Here is a 22,902-nt window from a genome sequence, read left to right on the forward strand (position 1 = left end):
AAATGTTTCAAAAAGACATAGGAGAAAACAACTTGCCCTCACAAGGTTATAAACATGTAGTTCTGCCGACACACACATACACACAAACACACACACACACGCACGTGTGTGTGTGTGTGTGTGTGTGTGTGGAGGGAGATGAATGTTATTAGCAAAAATCTCTAATCTCTAAAAATTCTTGACCAATTCATTTCAAAATTTCACAATGCTCTAACAAATACTTGAACATACATTGGCTGTATATATTTTTAAATATATGTAATACATAAATATATATTTTTCATATAATGGGGAGATGATGTTAACAAAAAAAAGTTCTTGACTGTTGTACTTCAAATTGTTACACAATGATCTACTAACTTTCAGATATAGGCCACATACTTTTTTTTACACAACAATGTATACTCTGTTAGAACCAACTGCGAGAAAGAAGATGCTGTGCTCTGAAAATGTGTGGTTTGATTTTCTTTCTCACCCATTTTAACTTAGATACAGGGCATTTAAACTACTAGAAAAATTGTTCCTTCCACATATATTCTTTCTCCTTGTATATGATTTTAACAATAGCAGCATGCTGTTTTGTTTTCTATACTGCTGTCAGCTTTAAGAGGAATGTTGTCCTTATCAGCTCATGATTAGAATACTACTATGCAATCTTGAATCATCCAAAACTTTGTAATCATACCTGTTCAGAGGTTAAAACTATGAGAAATACAGTCACTGAAGCTAGTACTCTCACAGATCTAGTAGCTGTTAAGTTGTCTCCTGCACTCCTTATCTTAATAATCTCAACCGATTTACCCAGTGATTGTGGCCAACTTCATTTCCCAATCTAGGTTTTGTCTGGCAATAACATTAAACAAGGCACAAGGTCAGAGAGAGAGGGAAACAGGAGATGGATAGAGAGGAGGAGGGGCAGAAAATGGACAGAGTGTGGGGGAAGGAGGAGATGGACAGAGAAAGTGGAGTGCAGGAGATGGAGAGAGAGACTGTGATTTTTTTTTTTTGGGGGGGGGGGAGAGATGGGGGGGGGAGGAGGAGGAATTGGATAGAGAAAGGGGAAAAGGGGGAGACGACTAAAGAGATTGGGGTAGGGGAGGAGGGGATGGTCAGAGAGAGGGGGTGGGGGTGAAGTAGATTAATACACATTTCCCTTGCCTACTTAACAATTGTCAAGCATTGGTAGGTTCACTAGTATAAGAACGAAAGTGACAGTTTTATCGTAGCCCTTCGAAATCTTAGTTCGTTCCTGAGGCAGGATAAGGGATATGGTAGGAACTATAGCTCCAAGAAACAAATCATCCAGAAGGAAAGTTTATAATCTTGTTTATGCGATAACTCAGCACTTCTACTAGTTTGTGAATTGTTATATCTTTATGCCTTAAATTATTTGCATTTCGACAGGACAGAATCATTATCACATTACTGGAAAAAAATAGAAATCCTGTATGAATCAACTGTAATTATCATTCAAGTTGAATGTAATGTACAGATCTTGACACTGATAGCCCTTCACAAGTTGATTCTGCAAGTGTGTTACTGACACGATTCTCAACATTAAGACCTGTGTTTTGTGGTCTGATGAATCATCACTAATCTCCACTTCCATAATATGAAGAAAGACAATGTAGCATGTCTCACAGTCAACACTGAAGTCCCCACACTGTAATCTGCTGGCCTATTTTCTTGAAATAGAACTTGAAAGTTTAGTTTGCTCAGGCGGAACTTTAAGTAGATTTTATGATTTGTCCACCACTAACACTAAATATTTGCTAAAAAACCTAAACTCCATCATCAGACCCACACTACCACATGATTCCGACTGACCATCACTTCATCCTCTGCCACATGACATCATATGGACGCAACATGTGGTCACAGCATACCGCTCTCCCACCAGTTACTGGCTTTCCAGACCTTTGAACTGTAACTTCTCACACTAGTAAATAAACTACTCAAATTGAACAAACTTCAGAATTAACATCTGATGTTAGTTTATTAGATTTACACTGCTGTGTTCTAATGTTATGATAATATGCCCAATATGCTCTAAAATCTGTTTTGCAACAACTAGATGATCATTCTCAATTGTAGAGAAGGAATAGAGGGTGTATAGGCAGACAAGGAAAAAAAAATTGCCACATATTTCCCCGATGTCCCGGTTAAAAAATACACTTTTTCCTGGGCAAAAATACTCTTTTTCCATGTTAAGTGACAGTATATTTCCCCTAGGAACTGTAAAACTTATCAATCCTTTGAATGGTTAACATTTCATACATTGGCATAGAACTTCTCGGCAGTTTACAAAACGAAACCCAGAAAGAAAGGAAGTTCTGGAAAGCTCTTTTACGTGCAGCAACATACACGCTACACATTTTTATATTACGATATACTGCATATTTTCGTATTACAAAAGTATAAATTTGAATTCCAGCAACACAGCACTGTAGTTTCCGAAGCATTGAAACCGATACTGAGATGCCCTTTTGTAAGACAGTCATAACTCACATCACGTGATCTCACCAGCTGATGACAGCAATAACAACATCACTGTTAAGAAGCGTGATCACAAATAGGGAAAGTTAATGGTTTAAATTAATATTCATAGTGTATCTACAAGAAAAGCTAAGCTCTCACATATAATATTGGTCTCAAAGATTAATAAGCTACAAGAGAAGCTAAGCTTTCACATGTAGTACTGATTTTTTTTTTTTTTTTTTTTTTTTTGCATGTGTTACACCAATAACCTAGTACAATTTAAAAGATGACATAAATGTCTTGGCTTCTGGGCTTGAAATTCTTCCAAGCGGCTGGTCCTAAAAGTGTTAAGTTTCAAATGACAGTCAAACACTCTGTGATTTAAGAAATTCTAAAACTGAAACGCTCAGATGGATAGAGCGTCTGCCATGTAAGCAGGATATCCCAGGTTCGATTCCCGGTCGAGGCACACATTTTCAGCTGTACACATCAAGGTATATCAACAACACCTGTCGACAGCTGAGGGTTTCAGTTAATCATCATTTATTCCAGGGAAAAACTGCACGGTCATCAACAGTATCTCTTCTTTCGAGAACAGTTACTTCATACATAATTCATGTTGCGTAAACGGTAATTTACTTTGAAAGTAACGCTTCACAGTATTTTCCCAGAGACCTGTTAGAAACAGGTATGTTTCAGCAGTTGCCAGAAAGTTCGAGAAAACAGATGTTACTGTGCGTGCGCAGCTACAATGACATAGGAAACCCATATGTTCATACGTATAAAGCACTAAGAGATTTTACATTATGTCATAAAACAAACAGGACATCAGAGAATACACCAAGAGCATCGGAATTTCATAAACCATACTAAAATGCATACTTCGATTTGAAGTGAACATTCATATGTCCTGATTTACAATGAAATAGGCCCCGACCTGACATCAGGCTTTTCAGTGTGGTTTTCGGGATCTAAACTTTCTTGGGAGTACCAGTTCTGTACTATCTCGTGTTTGGTTCTTTATTATGGCATAAATACATGCCAGAAGATGAAAACATGCACTTGAAATTCAGCAAACCTTTGGCACTAGCCAATGCTGTGGACCGAAACACTTTGTTTCGAAAAAATTGACTGCCTAAGTGGAAAAGGTTAATAAAAGCCAAATTTCCTTAGAAAACCAACAAAAATAACTTCATCGTTCTGCAAGGTGATTAATGCTCGACTGCCGAAAACACAGCAATAAAATAAATCAGACAACAGAAACAAACAACATATTTTAGCCTTTTGTAATTACGGGAATGAATTTTAATTCACTTGATAGCTCTTGGCCACAGAAATCTCTTTTGTTTTCACTTGGCAAGGAGCTGTAAATGAAGAGGAAACAGCAAAATCACTAAACGTAAACATGGGTCACGTGGAGACTACCCCTTCCCCCCAAACAACTCTGACTGCTCCGCGCGTGTGCGAATCTGGCAGCTTCAGAGGGACAGAAAAATTTTTCCAGTCAGCATCTGACTGCTACTATAGATAGAGCTAACAGCCACACTTCAAGTAGCCAGAAGTGGCAGCAATACCCAACTCAACTTTGCATGCATGTGAGCTCACTGGCAGCTGCCCAAAGGAATCTAATACACACAGTTGTGACATCATGCTCATCAGAGGCAGTTTGTTGGTACAAAGTATTACACAGTCTTCATTCTAGGGCTTTGACACATTTTGCTGTTGGCAGACACTTGGTTGCACACAGTTGTTGTAAATGGCACATCTCCTTTGCAACTGAACTGCCCCCCCCCCCCCATTTATGTTTTATTGCTGCTGTATTAGTTTGCAGTTGTGGGGTCTAGTAATATTCCTTGTTAGAGGATTAGTTATTACCAGACAGACAAAATTTCAAAAATTTAACTGAAATCTAAAACAACAAAAAATTCCCAGAATTTCTAAAAATCCCTGGGTTTTTCCCAGTTTCTCCCAGATGAAAAGATTCCCAGGGTTTCCCGGATTTCCCAGGATGTATACACTCTGGAATACCTGTTACCCAAATATATATAAAAGAAGTTCTAGTTCTCTTGCCAACCAAATCCCACCAACTAATTTCTGACGAATACAGTTCAATCTGTCTTTAATCCTCAGATCTACTTAGGTGAAAGTTGTTCACAGTTCTGTAAAACAACAAATTTTAACACTAGAATTCAGACTGATTTCATACAATGTCACTGTTTGCTGGTGGGTTGATTTGGAAGGAGGGGACCAAACAGCCAGGTCGTCAGCCCCATTGGATTATCAAAGGCTGGGGAAGGAAGTCGGCCATGCCCTTTTAAAGGAACCATCCTGGCATTTGCCTAAAACAATTTATGGAAATCACAGAAAGCCTAAATCAATATGGTCTTATGCGGATTTGAACCGCTGTCCTGCCAAATGCGAGTTCAGTATGTAACCACTGCGCCACCTCACCCGATGTCGTCATTTCATTTGGACTTATTGATAGAGCAATCTCAATTGACATTTTTCTTGACATTGCTTGCATTTTCACTTTCTTCTTGAAATGAAAAAAAATATAACTGTGACTCATGATACTTTTTTTACATCTTTTATTTCTGATCCTTTCCTCAGATTTTGTCACAATGAAGCAGTGCTGTGAATATGGCACACTTTTCTTGCATTGCCCACCTCTGTGCTGATTTTTGTGCCTGAATCTCACAAGAAAGTTCAGCTTAACAAAGTAAGTCTTCCCAGATGTTGTTGTTGTTGTTGTTGTTGTTGTTGTCGTGGTCTTCAGTCCTGAGACTGGTTTGATGCAGCTCTCCATGCTACTCTATCCTGTGCAAACTTCTTCATCTCCCAGTACCTGCTGCAGCCTACATCCTTCTGAATCTGCTTGGTGTATTCATCTCTTGGTCTCCCTCTACGATTTTTACCCTTCACACTGCCCTCCAATGCTAAATTGGTGATCCCTTGATGCCTCAGGAGATGTCCTACCAACCGATCCCTTCTTCTAGTCAAGTTGTGCCACAAACTTCTCTTCTCCCCAATCATACCTCCTCATTAGTTATGTGATCTCTCCATCTAATCTTCATCATTGTTCTGTAGCACCACATTTCGAAAGCTTCTATTCTTTTCTTGTCCAAACTATTTATCGTCCATGTTTCACTTCCATACATGGCTACACTCCATACAAATACTTTCAGAAACGACTTCCCGACACTTAAATCTATACTCGATGTTAACAACAAATTTCTCTTCTTCAGAAATGCTCTCCTTGCCATTGCCAGTCTACATTTTATATCCTCACTACTTCGACCATCATCAGTTATTTTACTCCCTAAATAGCAAAACTCCTTTACTACTTTGAGTGTCTCATTTCCTAATAAAATTCCCTCACCATCACCCGACTTAATTCGACTGCATTCCATTATCCTCGTTTTGCATTTGTTGATGTTCATCTTATATCCTCCTTTCAAGACACTGTCCATTCCGTTCAACTGCTCTTCCAAGTCCTTTGCTGTCTCTGACAGAATTACAATGTCATCGGCGAACCTCAAAGTTTTTATTTCTTCTCCATGGATTTTAATACCTACTCTGAACTTTTCTTTCGTTTCCTTTACTGCTTGCTCAATATACAAATTGAATAGCATCGGGGAGAGGCTACAACCCTGTCTCACTCCCTTACCAACCACTGCTTCCCTTTCCTGTCCCTCAACTCTTATAACTGCCATTTGCTTTCTGTACAAATTGTAAATAGCCTTTCGCTCCCTGTATTTTACCCCTGCCACCTTCAGAATTTGAAAGAGAGTATTCCAGTCAACATTGTCAAAAGCCTTCTCTAAGTCTACAAATGCTAGAAACATAGGTTTGCCTTTCCTTAATCTTTCTTCTAAGATAAGTCGTAGGGTCTGTATTGCCTCACGTGTTCCAACATTTCTACTGAATCCAAACTGATCTTCCCCGAGGTTGGCTTCTACCAGTTTTTCCATTCATCTGTAAAGAATTCACGTTAGTATTTTGCAGCTGTGACTTATTAAAACTGATAGTTCGGTAATTTTCACATCTGTCAACACCTACTTTCTTTGGGATTGGAATTATTATATTCTTCTTGAAGTCTGAGGGAATTTCACCTGTCTCATACATCTTGCTCACCAGATGGTAGAGTTTTATCAGGATATTTATATAAGTGGTTCTCTTTTCTCCAAAGGTCTCTTTAATTTTCCTGTAGGCAGTATCTATCTTACCCTTCATGAGATAAGTCTCTACATCCTTACATTTGTCCTCTAGCCATCCCTGCTTAGCCATTTTGCACTTCCTGTCGATCTCATTTTTGAGACGTTTGTATTCCTTTTTGCCTGCTTCACTTGCTGCATTTTTGTATTTTCTCCTTCCATCAATTAAATTCAGTATCTCTTCTGTTACCCAAGGATTTCTACTTGCCCTCGTCTTTTTACCTACTTGATCCTCTGCTGCCTTCAGTATTTCATTCCTCAAAGCTACCCATTCTTCTTCTACCGTATTTCTTTACCCCATTCCTGGCAATCATTCCCTTATGCTCTCCCTGAAACTATGTACAATCTCTGGTTCTTTCAGTTTATCCAGGTCCCATCTCCTTAAATTCCCACCTTTTTGCAGTTTCTTCAGTTTTAATCTACAGTTCATAACCAATAGATTGTGGTCAGAGTCCACATCTGCCCCTGGAAATGTCTTACAATTTAAAATTTGGTTCCTAAATCTCTGTCTTACCATTATACAATCTATCTGAAACCTTTTAGTATCTCCAGGGCTCTTCCATGTATAAAACCTTCTTTCATGATTCTTGAACAAAGTGTTAGCTCAGATATCCGATTGTAAATTCAAATATTGAAGCAGCAGTTCAGATACCTCTTCTTGTAAACAATAGAGCCCAAATTGGGCTTAATAACACCTATGCTTCTACAAATGGACAGCACTGTTAAAATATAAATTAAACTCCTTGTCTACAGAAATTTTTTTATTACAAAACTAGTATTAGGCCCTAGGTGTAGTAAAAAATAAGAGGCTTACTTTTGTTATTAAATGTGTTTCATTAGTAATACGAGTAATGTGAAAGACTAATAGGTTCAATTTTATTAAGTAAAAAAGCCACTGTGCTATTTAATCATCTGTAATGGGTCTAATGTAGCCAATAATTTCAGTTTACCTATAAATCGCACCAGTGATATATATTAAAATAGCAACAAATAAGATGATATACATTCAGTTATTAAGTAATACTGTTTTGCAGAGAAGCTCAATATCTTATTATGTTCAAGCAATTTTTATTTTATTTAGTCCTTCATCCAGGGATTATCTCAGAGGTTTGTCACCAGAAGTCAATGAAAATAAATAGTTCAATTGTAAACACATACAGAATATCTAAGGATGTTTTGTGAGGGCAACACAGTGATCATTGGTGTCTTTGCAGAAGAAACATGCCAGCATGTGCCTAAATTAAATTACAATTAGGACATGGTGTAGAACACATCCGAAGATGGTCACTTCTGACTGAAACCGGTCATCGTCAAAGGAATTTATATTGTGATGAAAGACTAGAATAAAAAAGCCATTTAAATCACAAAAGCCTACATCAGAATGGCCAGGCAGACTGTTCTCCCAAATATGACAGGGTCCTAACAACTGCACTGTCTCATTTGGTATTAAAATGCAAGTCTATCACTATGCCGCAGAAGGCACACCTTTAAAGTTTGGTTGCTATACTGGACCCTGTAGTTTGTCCATTATGTTAGAAATTATGTGAAAATTTAGTGAAGGAGAAACACAACTTCCACATGTCTCTGTCAATCAACATGTAACATTTAAGGCATTTAAAAGAGATGGAAGACACCCTTAATACTTGAAACCTCCATTGGACTCATGACAGATGGTTTTAAACAGCAAAGTGACTAAATAAGATAAAAGCAGATTAGACATTTCAGTGATTTACTGCGAGTGTAGCAGTATTAAAAGTGGTAAATAGGGTATAAAATAGATTAATTTTGCAAATGGTAACTACAAAATAATGTACAAATAAGTGCCAACACTTACGTGGGTTGTGGCTCGTGTTTTATTTCTCTGGTAACTTGGACTGGTGTCTGAACCAGAACCTGTTGTACAGGTTGCTGTTGGTGGTGGTGGTGGTGATGATGCTGCTGATGCTGCTGCTGCTGCTGTGGCTGTGTTGTCTGTTGCTGCGGTGGCTGCAAATATACTTGGTGATGCTGGTGCTGCTGCTGAGGCGGTTGTGCTTGCTGTTGCACCTGAGGCTGATGTGGTTGTTGCTGTTGCTGTGCTATTGATTGTTGTTGTTGTTGTTGTTGCTGCTGCTGTTGTTGCTGTTGCTGCTGCTGCTGCATTTGTGCCTGCTGTAATTTAGCTGGGCTGTGCTGATCTTCTCCATCACTATCTGCGACTGTCACACAGGAAATCACATTCTTCCTTTGACGTGTGCTGCTTGTTACAGCTGCTGAACTTCTAGGTGGCGTTGACTGAGTGCTGCATTGAAATAAGAATTAGTAAATTAATTTCTTGTCTTATTTGCACAAAGTGGCTTAAAATATACTCGAGACACGCAGCCATAACAAATCAACTAGAAAACTGAAACAACAAAAAAGTTATTCCCATTAAATAAATGCCGATGAACAAAGAAATCACTACAAAAAGTGTAATCGTTAAATGCAAAATAAACATTTTTTTAGCACTATGTAAAAAAAGTAGCTTACCTATGGGATTTTTCTTCATCTTAAATTACCCCACAAATTACACGATTTTTATGCTTCTGTCAAAACTCACAAAAAATGCAATGTGTGAGCTGCGATTAAAACTGTAAAAGCCTTTTTTTTTCTTTAATTATGAAGTAGACAGGAATAGTTCTGAGAAACATTATTTGTGTGAAAATACAAATAAGATATGACACTATGTCAGATACATTTATCAATATACTAAACAGTTCTTTTAAACTGTATAGCTATTTTTTTTCTATAGAATTTATGTGAGAACAATATGCAATTTATAATTCTTATTATGCTCACCATCAACAGACACACAATTCATCTTCCTACTGATTGCACTGAAAATAAAATGATCACCGACTCTTATTTTATTACCGCTTGTATCAGTAAAATACCATGGAATAAAAACTGGATTTTTACAAAATAAAAACTTGGTTAAATAAACATTTAGTACATCATCTTATGTTTTTTATAGCACCATTATGCAGCGTAAATATAGTATTTAAGCCTCAGAAATGTGGTATGTTGAAATTTCTACAAAAATCTCATTCCATTACCTTGGTATAGACTATACTCTTTCCATGACTTGCAGCTTCGGGGATCTGAATTGGCAATTTTATCAAATTCCATACCATTTTCTTTTCTCAGTGCTAATTTTTTTAAGCCAAAAAAGATGACACAGTCTGCCCTACATTTTTGTGTTGTTCCCAAGATACTACTCCCTGTAATACCTATTTATGCTGATAAGATTTTTTCCTTGCCTTCAGTGCTGTTTCAAATAACACACAAAATCACTCACAGTAACTGAAATTGAAGTAATCGTTGAGCTAGCAGTTGTGGAACACGAGCTTATTGCATTAGAGAGAGAGAGAGAGAGAGAGAGAGAGAGAGAGAGAGAGAGAGAGAGAAGAGAGAGAGAAATGAACAAGAGACAATGTTACCACTTATAACAGTACTGTTAGGTGGTGGATAGGTAATCAACGCGAAGTTTAGCATATTTCTCAGTTTCTGAACTTGTCACTCGACAGACACAATCAATAACCCCCCCCCCCCCCCCAAAAAAAAAAAGTGTGGGGACATTTGGAAATGGGATGGTGGGGGAGAATAATACACAACCACCTGCTTCTTCAATTCCTAGCTAGTATAGATGCCGCATTTACTCGAATCTAAGCCGCACTTTTTTTCCGGTTTTTGTAATCCAAACAACCGCCTGTGGCTTAGAATCAAGTGCAAAGCAAGCAGAAGTTCTGATAAATGTTGGTAGATGCCGCCACAACTAACTTCTGCCGTCGAATATATGTAGCGCTGCACAGGCATGCTTTGTAGGCACAAAGATAAATACTGGCGCCAAAACCTCTGTGTCAGTAAATAAATTTAAAAAAAAAAAAAAAAAAAAAAGGTGGAAGACAAGTTTTTTTTCTCTGCCCCAAGTTTCAACCACTGCATTCTCATACATTATCCAACGAAGTAAATACAAATTCCCTATTGATCATCTTCGAATGTAGCAGAATTCCAATGCACTACAAAAATCCGACTGACAAGACTTTAGGATGTTTGTCAATATGGCCAACTCTACGTTGTGAATTTTTTCCTACCCGTGAGAAGAGATGGTTGCTAATAGGAACTTTTATGAATTGTGAATGACATGCAGTATTCTTTTTATCATAAGAATAATACGAATATTTTTCCATGTATTCTTTCGTGTTTGCTGCTATCTCAATTAAATCCAGTCTGCCTAATAAACTACGAAACTAGAGTGAGACAACTGCAAACGTGGCATAATATACGTATCATGTCATGTTTATATATCTAAAAACAAAGATGATGTGACTTACCAAACGAAAGCGCTGGCACGTCGATAGACACACAAACAAACACAAACATACACACAAAATTCTAGCTTTCGCAACCAACGGTTGCCTCGCCAAGAAAGAGGAAGGAGAGGGAAAGACGAAAGGATTTGGGTTTTAAGGGAGAGGGTAAGGAGTCATTCCAATCCTGGGAGCGGAAAGACTTACCTTAGGGGGAAAAAAGGACGGGTATACACTCGCACACACACACACACACACACACACACACACACACACACACACACATATCCATCCACACATGTACAGACACAAGCAGACATATACAGAGGCAAAGAGTTTGGGCAGAGATGTCAGTCGAGGCAGAAGTGCAGAGGCAAAGATGTTGTTGAATGACAGGTGAGGTATGAGTGGCGGCAACTTGAAATTAGCGGAGATTGAGGCCTGGTGGATAACGGGAAGAGAGGATATATTGAAGAGCAAGTTCCCATCTCCGGAGTTCGGATAGGTTGGTGTTAGTGGGAAGTATCCAGATAACCCGGACGGTGTAACACCGTGCCAAGATGTGCTGGCCGTGCACCAAGGCATGTTTAGCCACAGGGTGATCCTCATTACCAACAAACACTGTCTGCCTGTGTCCATTCATGCGAATTGACAGTTTGTTGCTGGTCATTCCTACATAGAATGCGTCACAGTGTAGGCAGGTCAGTTGGTAGATCACGTGGGTGCTTTCACACGTGGCTCTGCCTTTGATCGTGTACACCTTCCGGGTTACAGGACTGGAGTAGGTGGTGGTGGGAGGGTGCATGGGACAGGTTTTACACCAGGGGCGGTTACAAGGGTAGGAGCCAGAGGGTAGGGAAGGTGGTCTGGGGATTTCATAGGGATGAACTAAGAGGTTACGAAGGTTAGGTGGACGGCGGAAAGACACTCTTGGTGGAGTGGGGAGGATTTCATGAAGGATGGATCTCATTTCAGGGCAGGATTCGAGGAAGTCGTATCCCTGCTGGAGAGCCACATTCAGAGTCTGATCCAGTCCCGGAAAGTATCCTGTCACCAGTGGGGCACTTTTGGGGTTCTTCTGTGGGAGGTTCTGGGTTTGAGAGGATGAGGAAGTGGCTCTGGTTATTTCGTTCCGTACCAGGTCAGGAGGGTAGTTGCGGGATGCGAAAGCTGTTGTCAGGTTGTTGGTGTAACGGTTCAGGGATTCCGGACTGGAGCAGATTCGTTTGCCACGAAGACCTAGGCTGTAGGGAAGGGACCGTTTGATGTGGAATGCGTGGCAGCTGTCATAATGGAGGTACTGTTGCTCGTTGGTGGGTTTGATGTGGACGGACGTATGAAGCTGGCCATTGGACAGGTGGAGGTCAACATCAAGGAAAGTGGCATGGGATTTGGAGTAGGACCAGGTGAATCTAATGGAACCAAAGGAGTTGAGGTTGGAGAGGAAATTCTGGAGTTCTTCTTCACTGTGAGTCCAGATCATGAAGATGTCATCAATAAATCTGTACCAAACTTTGGGTTGGCAGGCCTGGGTAACCAAGAAGGCTTCCTCTAAGCGACCCATGAATAGGTTGGCATACGAAGGGGCCATCCTGGTACCCATGGCTGTTCCCTTTAATTGTTGGTATGTCCGGTCTTCAAAAGTGAAGAAGTTGTGGGTCAGGATGAAGCTGGCTAAGGTAATGCGGAAAGAGGTTTTAGGTAGGGTGGCAGGTGATCGGCGTGAAAGGAAGTGCTCCATCGCAGCAAGGCCCTGGAGGTGCGGGATATTTGTGTATAAGGAAGTGGCATCAATGGTTACAAGGATGGTTTCTGGGGGTAACAGATTGGGTAAGGATTCCAGGCGTTCAAGAAAGTGGTTGGTGTCTTTGATGAAGGATGGGAGACTGCATGTAATGGGTTGAAGGTGTTGATCTACGTAGGCAGAGATACGTTCTGTGGGGGCTTGGTAACCAGCTACAATGGGGCGGCCGGGATGATTGGGTTTGTGAATTTTACGAAGAAGATAGAAGGTAGGGGTGCGGGGTGTTCCCTACCCTCTGGCTCCTACCCTTGTAACCGCCCCCCCCGTGTAAAACCTGTCCCATGCACCCTCCCACCACCACCTACTCCAGTCCTGTAACACAGAAGGTGTACACGATCAAAGGCAGAGCCACGTGTGAAAGCACCCACGTGATCTACCAACTGACCTGCCTACACTGTGATGCATTCTATTTGGGAATGACCAGCAACAAACTGTCCATTCGCATGAATGGACACAGGCAGACAGTGTTTGTTGGTAATGAGGATCACCCTGTGGCTAAACATGCCTTGGTGCACGGCCAGCACATCTTGGCACAGTGATACACCGTCCGGGTTATCTGGATACTTCCCACTAATACCAACCTATCCGAACTCCGGAGATGGGAACTTGCTCTTCAATATATCCTCTCTTCCCGTTATCCACCAGGCCTCAAACTCTGCTAATTTCAAGTTGCCGCCACTCATACCTCACCTGTCATTCAACAACATCTTTGCCTCTACACTTCTGCCTCGACTGACATCTCTGCCCAAACTCTTTGCCTCTGTATATGTCTGCTTGTGTCTGTATATGTGTGGATGGATATGTGTGTGTGTGTGTGTGTGTGTGTGTGTGTGTGTGTGTGCGCGCGCGAGTGTATACCCGTCCTTTTTTCCCCCTAAGGTAAGTCTTTCCGCTCCCAGGATTGGAATGACTCTTTACCCTCTCCCTTAAAACCCAAATCCTTTCGTCTTTCCCTCTCCTCCCTCTTTCCTGACGAGGCAACCGTTGGTTGCAAAAGCTAGAATTTTGTGTGTATGTTTGTGTTTGTTTGTGTGTCTATCGACGTGCCAGCGCTTTCGTTTGGTAAGTCACATCATCTTTGTTTTTAGATATATTTTTTCCCACGTGGAATGTTTCCTTCTATTATATTCATGTCATGTTTATATTCGTATTATTCTTATACCTGATAGTGATACAGTCAGAAATGAAGCACGGTAATTGACTAGATTTTTAAATCTAAGATGACTCCAATTTCTGTGCAGAATGTAATGTACTAAAGAGGCGCCTGCAAAGATTTTCAAACGGAGAAAAATTTTTGCTAAACTCTCGTTCAGAACATCTTCTATCATAAGCAGTCTATTATTTGGTTCTTGTTGATCATTACAAAGAAAGCAGCAGTGTAAGTAACAACAAATGGCAGTCTCTTGCCGTTGTTTCGGTTATGAGACAATTCCTCTCTTTTTCTTTTTTTAATTGTAAGCCACGGTAGCGCGCACAAAAGCAAACCATGCCGCGACAAACAATGCATGACACAGTACAGTAATGCATTTTTAACTTAGAGTGATGTAAACATCTATAACAAAGAGAACGGCACTTATCAGATCAACGAAAAATATGCAATCAATTCAAACCAGACGAAGCACGTGAAAAAGGAAGGGTACCCGTATAAATACGGATGGAGCGCCTGACGCAAAGCAATGGCTACCTGGTTAAGCTTAACTGCTAAGCTTACGACTCAAACCAAACTACTGCAGCTGTATCGTCATTCATTCGACCTAAATTATGTCTCATATTACAATGGACCAACTTCGTTTCGATTTGGAGGTGCGGCCTAAAACTTTTCTTTCATCTTGAATTTCGAATCTTAAATTTCAGGTGCGGCTTAGATTCGGGAAATTTTTTTTCCCTTGATGTCGAGTCTCATTTTTCACGTGCGGCTTAGATTCAAGTGCGGCTTAGATTCGAGTAAATACTGTACCCATTGCTCAATATTTGCTTATATCATGAGAAATGATGCTACTCATTGTATCATTTGTGATATACACCATGTGATCAAAAATATCCGGACAGCTCCAAAAACATACTTTTTCATGTTAGATGCATTGTGCTGCCACCTACTACCAAGTAGTAGTTATTAGACATTGTGAGAGAGCAGAATGGTGCGCTCTGCAGAACTCATGGACTTTGAACATCATCAGGGGATTAGGTGTCACTTGTGTCATACGTCTGTACACAAGATTTCCACACTCCTAAACATCCCTAGGTCCACTGTTTCCAATGCAATAGTGAAGTGGAAACAGGAAGGGACACGTACAGTGCAAAAGCATACAGGCCGGCCTCATCCGTTGACTGACAGAGACCGCCGACAGTTGAAGAGGGTCGTAATGTGTGATAAGCACACATCTATCCTGACCGTCACACAAGAATTCGAAACTGCATCAGGATCCACTGCAAGTACTATGACAGTTAGGTGGGAGGTGAGAAAACTTGGATTTCATGGTCAAGCAGTTGCTCATAAGCCACACATCACACTGGTAAATGCCAAACAGTGCCTCGGCTGGTGTTAGGTGTGTAAACATTGGACGACTGAACAGTGGAAAAAAGTCGTGTGTAGTGACAAATCATGGTACACAATGTGGCGATCCAATGGTAGGGTGTGGGTATGGCGAATGCCCAGTGAACGTCATCTGCCAGTGTATGTAGTGCCAACAGTAAAATTTGGAGGCGGTGGTGTTATGGTGTGGTCGTGTTTTTCATGGAGGGGGCTTGCACCCCTTGTTGTTTTGCATGGCACTATTACAGTACAGACCTACACTGACATTTCAAGCCCCTTCTTGCTTCCCACTGATGAAGAGCAATTCGGAGATAGGGATTGCACCTTTCAACACGATCAAGCACCTGTTCATAATGATGGCCTCTAGCGTAGTAGTTACACGACCATAACATCCCCATAATGGACTGGCCTGCACAGAGTCCTAACCTGAATACTATAGAACACCTTTGGGATGTTTTAGAATGCCAACTTCGTGCCAGGCGCCACCAACCTCTCCTCAGTGCAGCACTCCGTGAAGAATGTTCTGCCATTCCCCAAGAAATCTCCCAGCACCTGACTGAATGTACGAGGTGCATTCAAGTTCTAAGGCCTCCGATTTTTTTTTCTCCGGACTGGAAAGAGATAGAAACATGCGCAATGTTTTAAAATGAGGCCGCGTTCATTGTCAATACGTCCCAGAGATGGCAGCACCATAAGGCAGATGGAATTTTACCGCCAGTGGTGAGAATGAGAACTGTTTTAAATACTTAAAACGGCGACGTTTTCCTTACTTGAACAGCATGCAATCATTCGTTTTCTGAATTTGCGTGGTGTGAAACCAATTGAAATTCATCGACAGTTGAAGGAGACATGTGGTGATGGAGTTATGGATGTGTCGAAAGTGCGTTCGTGGGTGCGACAGTTTAATGAAGGCAGAACATCGTGTGACAACAAACCGAAACAATCTCGGGCTCGCACAAGCCGGTCTGACGACATGATCGAGAAAGTGCAGAGAATTGTTTTGGGGGATCGCCGAATGACTGTTGAACAGATCGCCTCCGGAGTTGGCATTTCTGTGGGTTCTGTGCACACAATCCTGCATGACGAACTGAAAATGCGAAAAGTGTCATCCAGGTGGGTGCCACGAGTGCTGACGGACGACCACATAGCTGCCCGTGTGGCATGTTGTCAAGCAATGTTGACGCGCAACGACAGCATGAATGGGACTTTCTTTTCGTGGGGGTTGTGACAATGAATGAGACGTGGATGCCATTTTTCAATCCAGAAACAAAGCGCCAGTCAGCTCAATCGAAGCACACAGATTCACCGCCACCAAAAAAATTTCGGGTAACCGCCAGTGCTGAAAAAATGATGGTGTCCATGTTCTGGGACAGCGAGGGCGTAATCCTTACCCATTGCATTCCAAAGGGCACTACGGTAACAGGTGCATCCTACAAAAATGGTTTGAAGAACAAATTCCTTCCTGCACTGCAACAAAAACATCCGGGAAGGGCTGCGCGTGTGCTGTTTCACCTAGACAACGCACCTGCATATCGAGCTAACGTTACGCAACAGTTTCTTCTGGATACAACTATGAAGTGATTCCTCATGCTCCCTACTCACCTGACCTGGCTCCTAGTGACTTTTGGCTTTTTCCAACAGTGAAAGACACTCTCCGTGGCCGCACATTCACCAGCCGTGCTGCTATTGCCTCAGCGATTTTCCAGTGATCAAAACAGACTCCTAAAGAAGCCTTCGCCGCTGCCATGGAATCATGGTGTCAGCGTTGTGAAAAATGTGTACGTCTGCAGGGCGATAACGTCCAGAAGTAATGCCAGTTTCATGGATTTCGGGTGAGTAGTTAATTAGAAAAAAAATCAGAGGTCTTAGAACTTGAATGCACCTCGTTTGTCTCCAAGAGTGGAAGCTGTCATCAAGGCTATGGGTGGGTCAACACCATATGGAATTCCAGCATTACCAATGGAGAGCGCCACAAGTCATTTTCAGGAAAGTGTCCAGATACTTTTGATCACATAGTGTATCTATGATTTTCTGTTAACACATCAAAAGAATAAGTGAATGATTAAGCATACTACAAAAGTAACTGGACTGTCCACAATGCATTAAAAACCATTTCACATTACATTCTGCAAAAATGAGCATATTTATAGTTTTCATGGGGTCTCTTACATACTTAATACTTGTACTGTGTAGCTGAATTATTCAGCTCAATGAAGGTCACTCATTTTGGTTGAACATCACATGTAATGAATGTGTTATGGTTAATTTAAAGTAACAACATTAGTTATTCAGATAAATAATGTACATTGCAGAAAAAACCACCTGTGAACATAAACTTATGAATGTCTATATCTGTAACATATTAGTAAAAAATTACATTCTGGGCATTAAACCATGCATACAGTCATCTACAACATCTGTGAAGGTAATATGAAATATGAGAAAGAACTTGCACACTTAAACAATACTGTTAGTACAACAATTTCAAACTCAACAAAAGGAAACTGATCATATGAAACCCACGAAACATGCAACACTTAAAAGACACCAATTTTGTAAGCAATTGCAGCTGATGAAGCATATTTATGTGGACATTGGTTTGCAAGTGGGAGACATTGCACTTAGTTAAAGAAATGTTTATGACTGACCAACACCAGGATACAGTACAGTAAATCAAAGAAAGGGAAGAAGAAAGAAATCTATAAAGAAAGAATGATTTTTCTTGTTTTGCCAAGCACATATAATATTACACAACAAAAATTTTGCATTTTGCTGCTGAAATATAATCTTTATATGTGTAACTTTACAATTATTGTATTTTCTGTAAGAAAAAATGTGATGGCCCAGTGAAGTAACATTCTCCCAATACAGAGACGTGGTACTTCTTATGGTGTACGTTAACTTTTGACTTCCATCTCAAGTAAATCAAAAATTTTTGAGGAATGGAAGACATATATAATATTTAATAGCTAAATCATTCTTTCCGTGTTTTACTGGGTGAACACTTATAAAACACAAAACAAATATGATAAGGGTTCCTTAGATGAAACATGCTGCCTGCAACCTTTCAACACATGGTAACAATTACAGGAAATGGGACACAACAGATGGTTAGATAATATGCAGCAACAATATTCAGCAGTAACAGCAGCACCCTCGAAGCAGCATGTGTGTTAGGATGGGTACCTGCGATATGCTTCATCTTGAGAGGCTACAGTCAACACTGAGGGACAGTTGGAGCTGATGTGGCAAGATGCACCCAGGCCGGCTGATCCACCGCAACACGCACCGCAGTTCCTATCCTTACAGCTACCAAAAACAAATCCAGCAACCCTCAGAATAACTTTTCTATTCTTGTTTTGAATGAAGGGGGAAAAATAAGATGTATAAATAAAGCTCTTAATAAAGATACAGCAATGGTGTACCACCTGCACAATTCATAGCCACACCTAAGACTTCTTGCAGAGAATTAAAACGTATGTCTTACAAGAGTGATAACTGCAATAGTATTGAATTGATTCAGGTCAATCCAATGTAATCATTGCCATTTGGGGATGTAGATATGAAAAATCTACTCAATTCCCAAGTTCATAATGGAAACATCATGAGACGAAAAGATATATGTTTTGCAACCACAATGGTAAGGATTAGATTTTTAATATTCACATTTGATCACATATCTACAAGAAAAATCAAATAGGTTATGCTAAAACTTTAAAATATTTTAACTTAATAGCACAGAAGTGTTAATTTGCCACAGAAAATTATATATAAATTATAAATGGCAGACATTTCAACCTGAAGATTACTTCTTGTAATTATACCTTGTTAGTGAAGATGACAGCTGGTTGTTGCGAGTTAATACAATGTATTGTCCAAACAAATAACAGTCTTATTCTCGAACTTTGATAATCAAGTTTTAAAGGCCAAAAATAATGATCACACATGAGTCTTCAATAATTTTTACAAGCCGTTATATGCCTCTTGCCCAATAACAAAACTAATTTCTCACAGCCCACTGAACTTTGATCCTTGCTTTGACTTCATTTTTGTCATTTATTCCTGATGACATTAAGTGTTATTTGTTGTCTGTTTTAAAAACAATATTACATTTAGTCTGTTTACAAAAACTATTAGGTCTTAGATGACACGTGCAGAAAACAAATTCTTTCTCATATTCTCTTTCTTTTCTTTTCTCCCTGGTGACATCTTTCAAAGACCTGAGTATTTCCCAATACAAAATACGCCTTTCCAGTGTGTGTGTGTGTGTGTGTGTGTGTGTGTGTGTGTGTGTGTGTGTGTGTGTGTGTGTGTGTTTTCCACACCAAATATTGGCAGCAATGAATTTTCCACACCAAATATTTGCAGTAATGAAAGGCAAAATAATGTAACATGAAAATGAGAGACTGAATCTCAACATACAGAGAAGACATTGAGCCACAAACAGATGGGCACAACAAAAAGACTGCTGTATATATTTAAGCTTTTAGCCATAAGTCCTTTTTCTAAAGTAGAAAACATATACACACAAAACCACAAAAGCTTAAATATATAGCAATCTTTTTGTCAGGCCTGTCTGCGAGTCAGCATTTCCTCTAGCATTCCAACATGGATTTTCCTTGTTTTGTATTTAAATATAGTTTTACTGTAAGGCTTGTTTTCACTGATTCTGATACTGTTCCTTCACGTTTAAAAGAATATATTATATATTTCTATGACAAATGAAGTTAGAGTGTTAAAAAAGACTACAAAGTATGCTCTGAAACTATTGCAACACAGACCTTCAACTCAACACATCCCAACCCAGTTATACATCTGTTTCCATTTGCCAATTGTACTGCACCCAGTAATTCAAGCTGCAATATCAATCCCCTCATAGTATGCAATCTGTTACACTTATAAATTTGCAGCAGATAAAAAAAGGACAAGCAGTTTTGTGATACGTTTTTCTTGAGAGGTGACCGTAGAAACCATGGATTTTCCTTGTTTTGTATTTAAATATAGTTTTACTGTAAGGCTTGTTTTCACTGATTCTGATACTGTTCCTTCACGTTTAAAAGAATATATTATATATTTCTATGACAAATGAAGTTAGAGTGTTAAAAAAGACTACAAAGTATGCTCTGAAACTATTGCAACACAGACCTTCAACTCAACACATCCCAACCCAGTTATACATCTGTTTCCATTTGCCAATTGTACTGCACCCAGTAATTCAAGCTGCAATATCAATCCCCTCATAGTATGCAATCTGTTACACTTATAAATTTGCAGCAGATAAAAAAAGGACAAGCAGTTTTGTGATAGGTTTTTCTTGAGAGGTGACCGTAGAAACATCTTTCGTAGTTCAGGAACAGTGTCCACACCACACTACTATACTAAGAAATACTGACGGAACTTCAAGGGCATTCTCACTATGGTGGACTCATTCACTGATCACTGGAAACAATGTTGCCACACTATGCAAATTAGTGGAAGAAGAACAGTGTGTGTAACATCACTAAATATCATGATCCTAGGAGGAAGGAGTCATGACACTATGCAAAATTTTAAAACTCATATTATGCTTGTCCAGTGCATCAACATGTAAAATACAATGAACTAAAATATGGGTTACTGGGAATAATATACCAAAAGCACTGCTTACTTGTATGTCATCTAGCTGGAGCGGGAATCTAGGCATAAACTGGGGCTGTACTATTCGACATACAGTAAAGCAACTTCCCTCTGTGACTGTAGAAATGTGTGCTTTAGTTGTACTGCTCTGCTAATTAAAGACGAACAACCACCAAAAGATTCTTTTGCAGCGATAAATAATACCCTGTTAATGAGCATCCTATGCAACACGACAGCTTGAAAAATTACGGGAACAGATAGTTTGGATATTGCTGACATCCATCCAACACAAAACATCCACATACAAAAACCTATGAAAAATAATACAAGTTAATACAATTATCTTACCAGTTTCCAGTTGCTTCGTCTTCACTGTCAGAAATTGTGATGACAGACACAGCTGGTGATGGTGTGTCATGAATTGTTATAGTCTGCTGTCTACCAGAAACTGCCTGTTGCACCTGAAACAGATCATAATGTTCACTGCTTATCCCAAAACGCCATGTCAAGCAAGTGTTAATGACAAACCCAAGTCGATTTCCTGGTTTTCTTTTCGCACATTATGAGGAAGGGAAGCTAGGTCGGTCGGTCTGTCTGTCTGTCTGTCTGTCTGTGTGTGTGTGTGAGAGAGAGAGAGAGAGAGAGAGAGAGAGAGAGAGAGAGAGAGAACCAATATTGAACCCTGCCCCACTTAACGTACTCTCATCCACCTAAACCATCTCCCCGCCCTTCCAAATCATCTGATAATTTTCCAAAAATTTATAAACTGAAATTCTGCCTCCTCCTCCTCATCATCATCATCATCCCCCAAACCCACAGCAAAGAAATCAACCTCATATCCCCTGAAAGAACCACAATTTACCACCTAAAACTTGGTCCCAATTATACAATCCTATCTCCGACAACACCTCCACCACTGTCATTATGAACCTCATTACTACTGCCTACACGAGACCAACCTTCTACATATGTAAACTCAAGCATGCAGGTTGCCCAATTCTGAGTAGATACTGGCCACCCACATAAAGAATTTCTACCCCAGTGGATCAACACCCTCGGGCTACTATTAATAACATACCCCTTACAAAAAGACATCAAACATTTCCTCTGCCAACTCTCCACAGTTCTCGTTCTTTTACCACCACGTGCCCTGCTCATCACTTCCAATGTTCTCATCACTGTACCGTAAGATTTCCTGTTCAATTTGATTGCGAACATTCCCCTACATGTCATCAGAAAGCTGATTGTTCCACTTTTGGAATGGGACTTGTTTGCAGACAGTACGAGAAGCCTTTCCTTAGTTTTAAGTAAACTGGCTTGAACTGGAAAAGATTTTGATACAGAAACATATTAACAGAATTCTGAAGCACTATGGTCTGGAGAGCCATTCCCTTCTGAGGTGCTCACAGCGAATCCAGAAAATGTAATATAGATTGCTGAAAATGTGCCCTAGTGCACAGATGAAAAAAGTCATGGGACAAAGAGCTTGCCAGCAGTGAGGGACTGATGACGACTTATTTTCCATAAATGGTTTGTGTCCTGTGTTACACTGATTTTTCAATTTATTAAAGAAAAAAAGAAATAAACACCTGCCAATTGGCACAAAGAAAAGAATTCTGATATACCAACAACTGGTTTGCTACTTGGCTGTCATGAGATGTCAGTTACGAACACAATGAAGAAGAAAGGTGTAAGAGAACAAACATAACAAATACAGTAGCTTTTTTAAAAGATGATGATGATGATGATATGATGACAGTATCAAAGAAGATAGTGATGCCAGAATATCAATATGGTTATAGTAATCTAGGTATTTCTGTTCTTTCACAAGGAAATTAAAAAGCATCTTCCTCTGTTATTTCATATGTAATATTTATGGACTATGTTGTTCCATTTGAGCATTGAGAAGCTGCTGCTGTTTAAAATTAC

At 39.9% G+C, this 22,902-nt stretch overlaps 1 protein-coding gene across 4 annotated transcripts in view; it reads right to left on the bottom strand.

Annotated features, from left to right (window-relative positions):
* Positions 1–22,902, bottom strand: part of LOC126094788 (homeodomain-interacting protein kinase 2) — a 200,130-nt gene that overhangs the window by 60,821 nt on the left and 116,407 nt on the right. For 3 of the 4 annotated variants that reach the window (XM_049909351.1, XM_049909352.1, XM_049909350.1), the window contains exons 15-17: positions 21,322–21,434; positions 18,544–18,666; positions 8,527–8,973 (exon numbers count right to left, since the gene is read on the bottom strand). In XM_049909351.1, the coding sequence (XP_049765308.1) occupies positions 8,527–8,973; positions 18,544–18,666; positions 21,322–21,434 (683 nt within the window). The remainder of the gene's footprint in view (positions 1–8,526; positions 8,974–18,543; positions 18,667–21,321; positions 21,435–22,902) is intronic. The other variant, XM_049909353.1, reaches the window with a different exon arrangement.

The sequence above is a fragment of the Schistocerca cancellata genome, chromosome 8 (genome assembly GCF_023864275.1).
Source record: "Schistocerca cancellata isolate TAMUIC-IGC-003103 chromosome 8, iqSchCanc2.1, whole genome shotgun sequence".
Classification (NCBI taxonomy): Eukaryota; Metazoa; Arthropoda; class Insecta; order Orthoptera; family Acrididae; genus Schistocerca; species Schistocerca cancellata.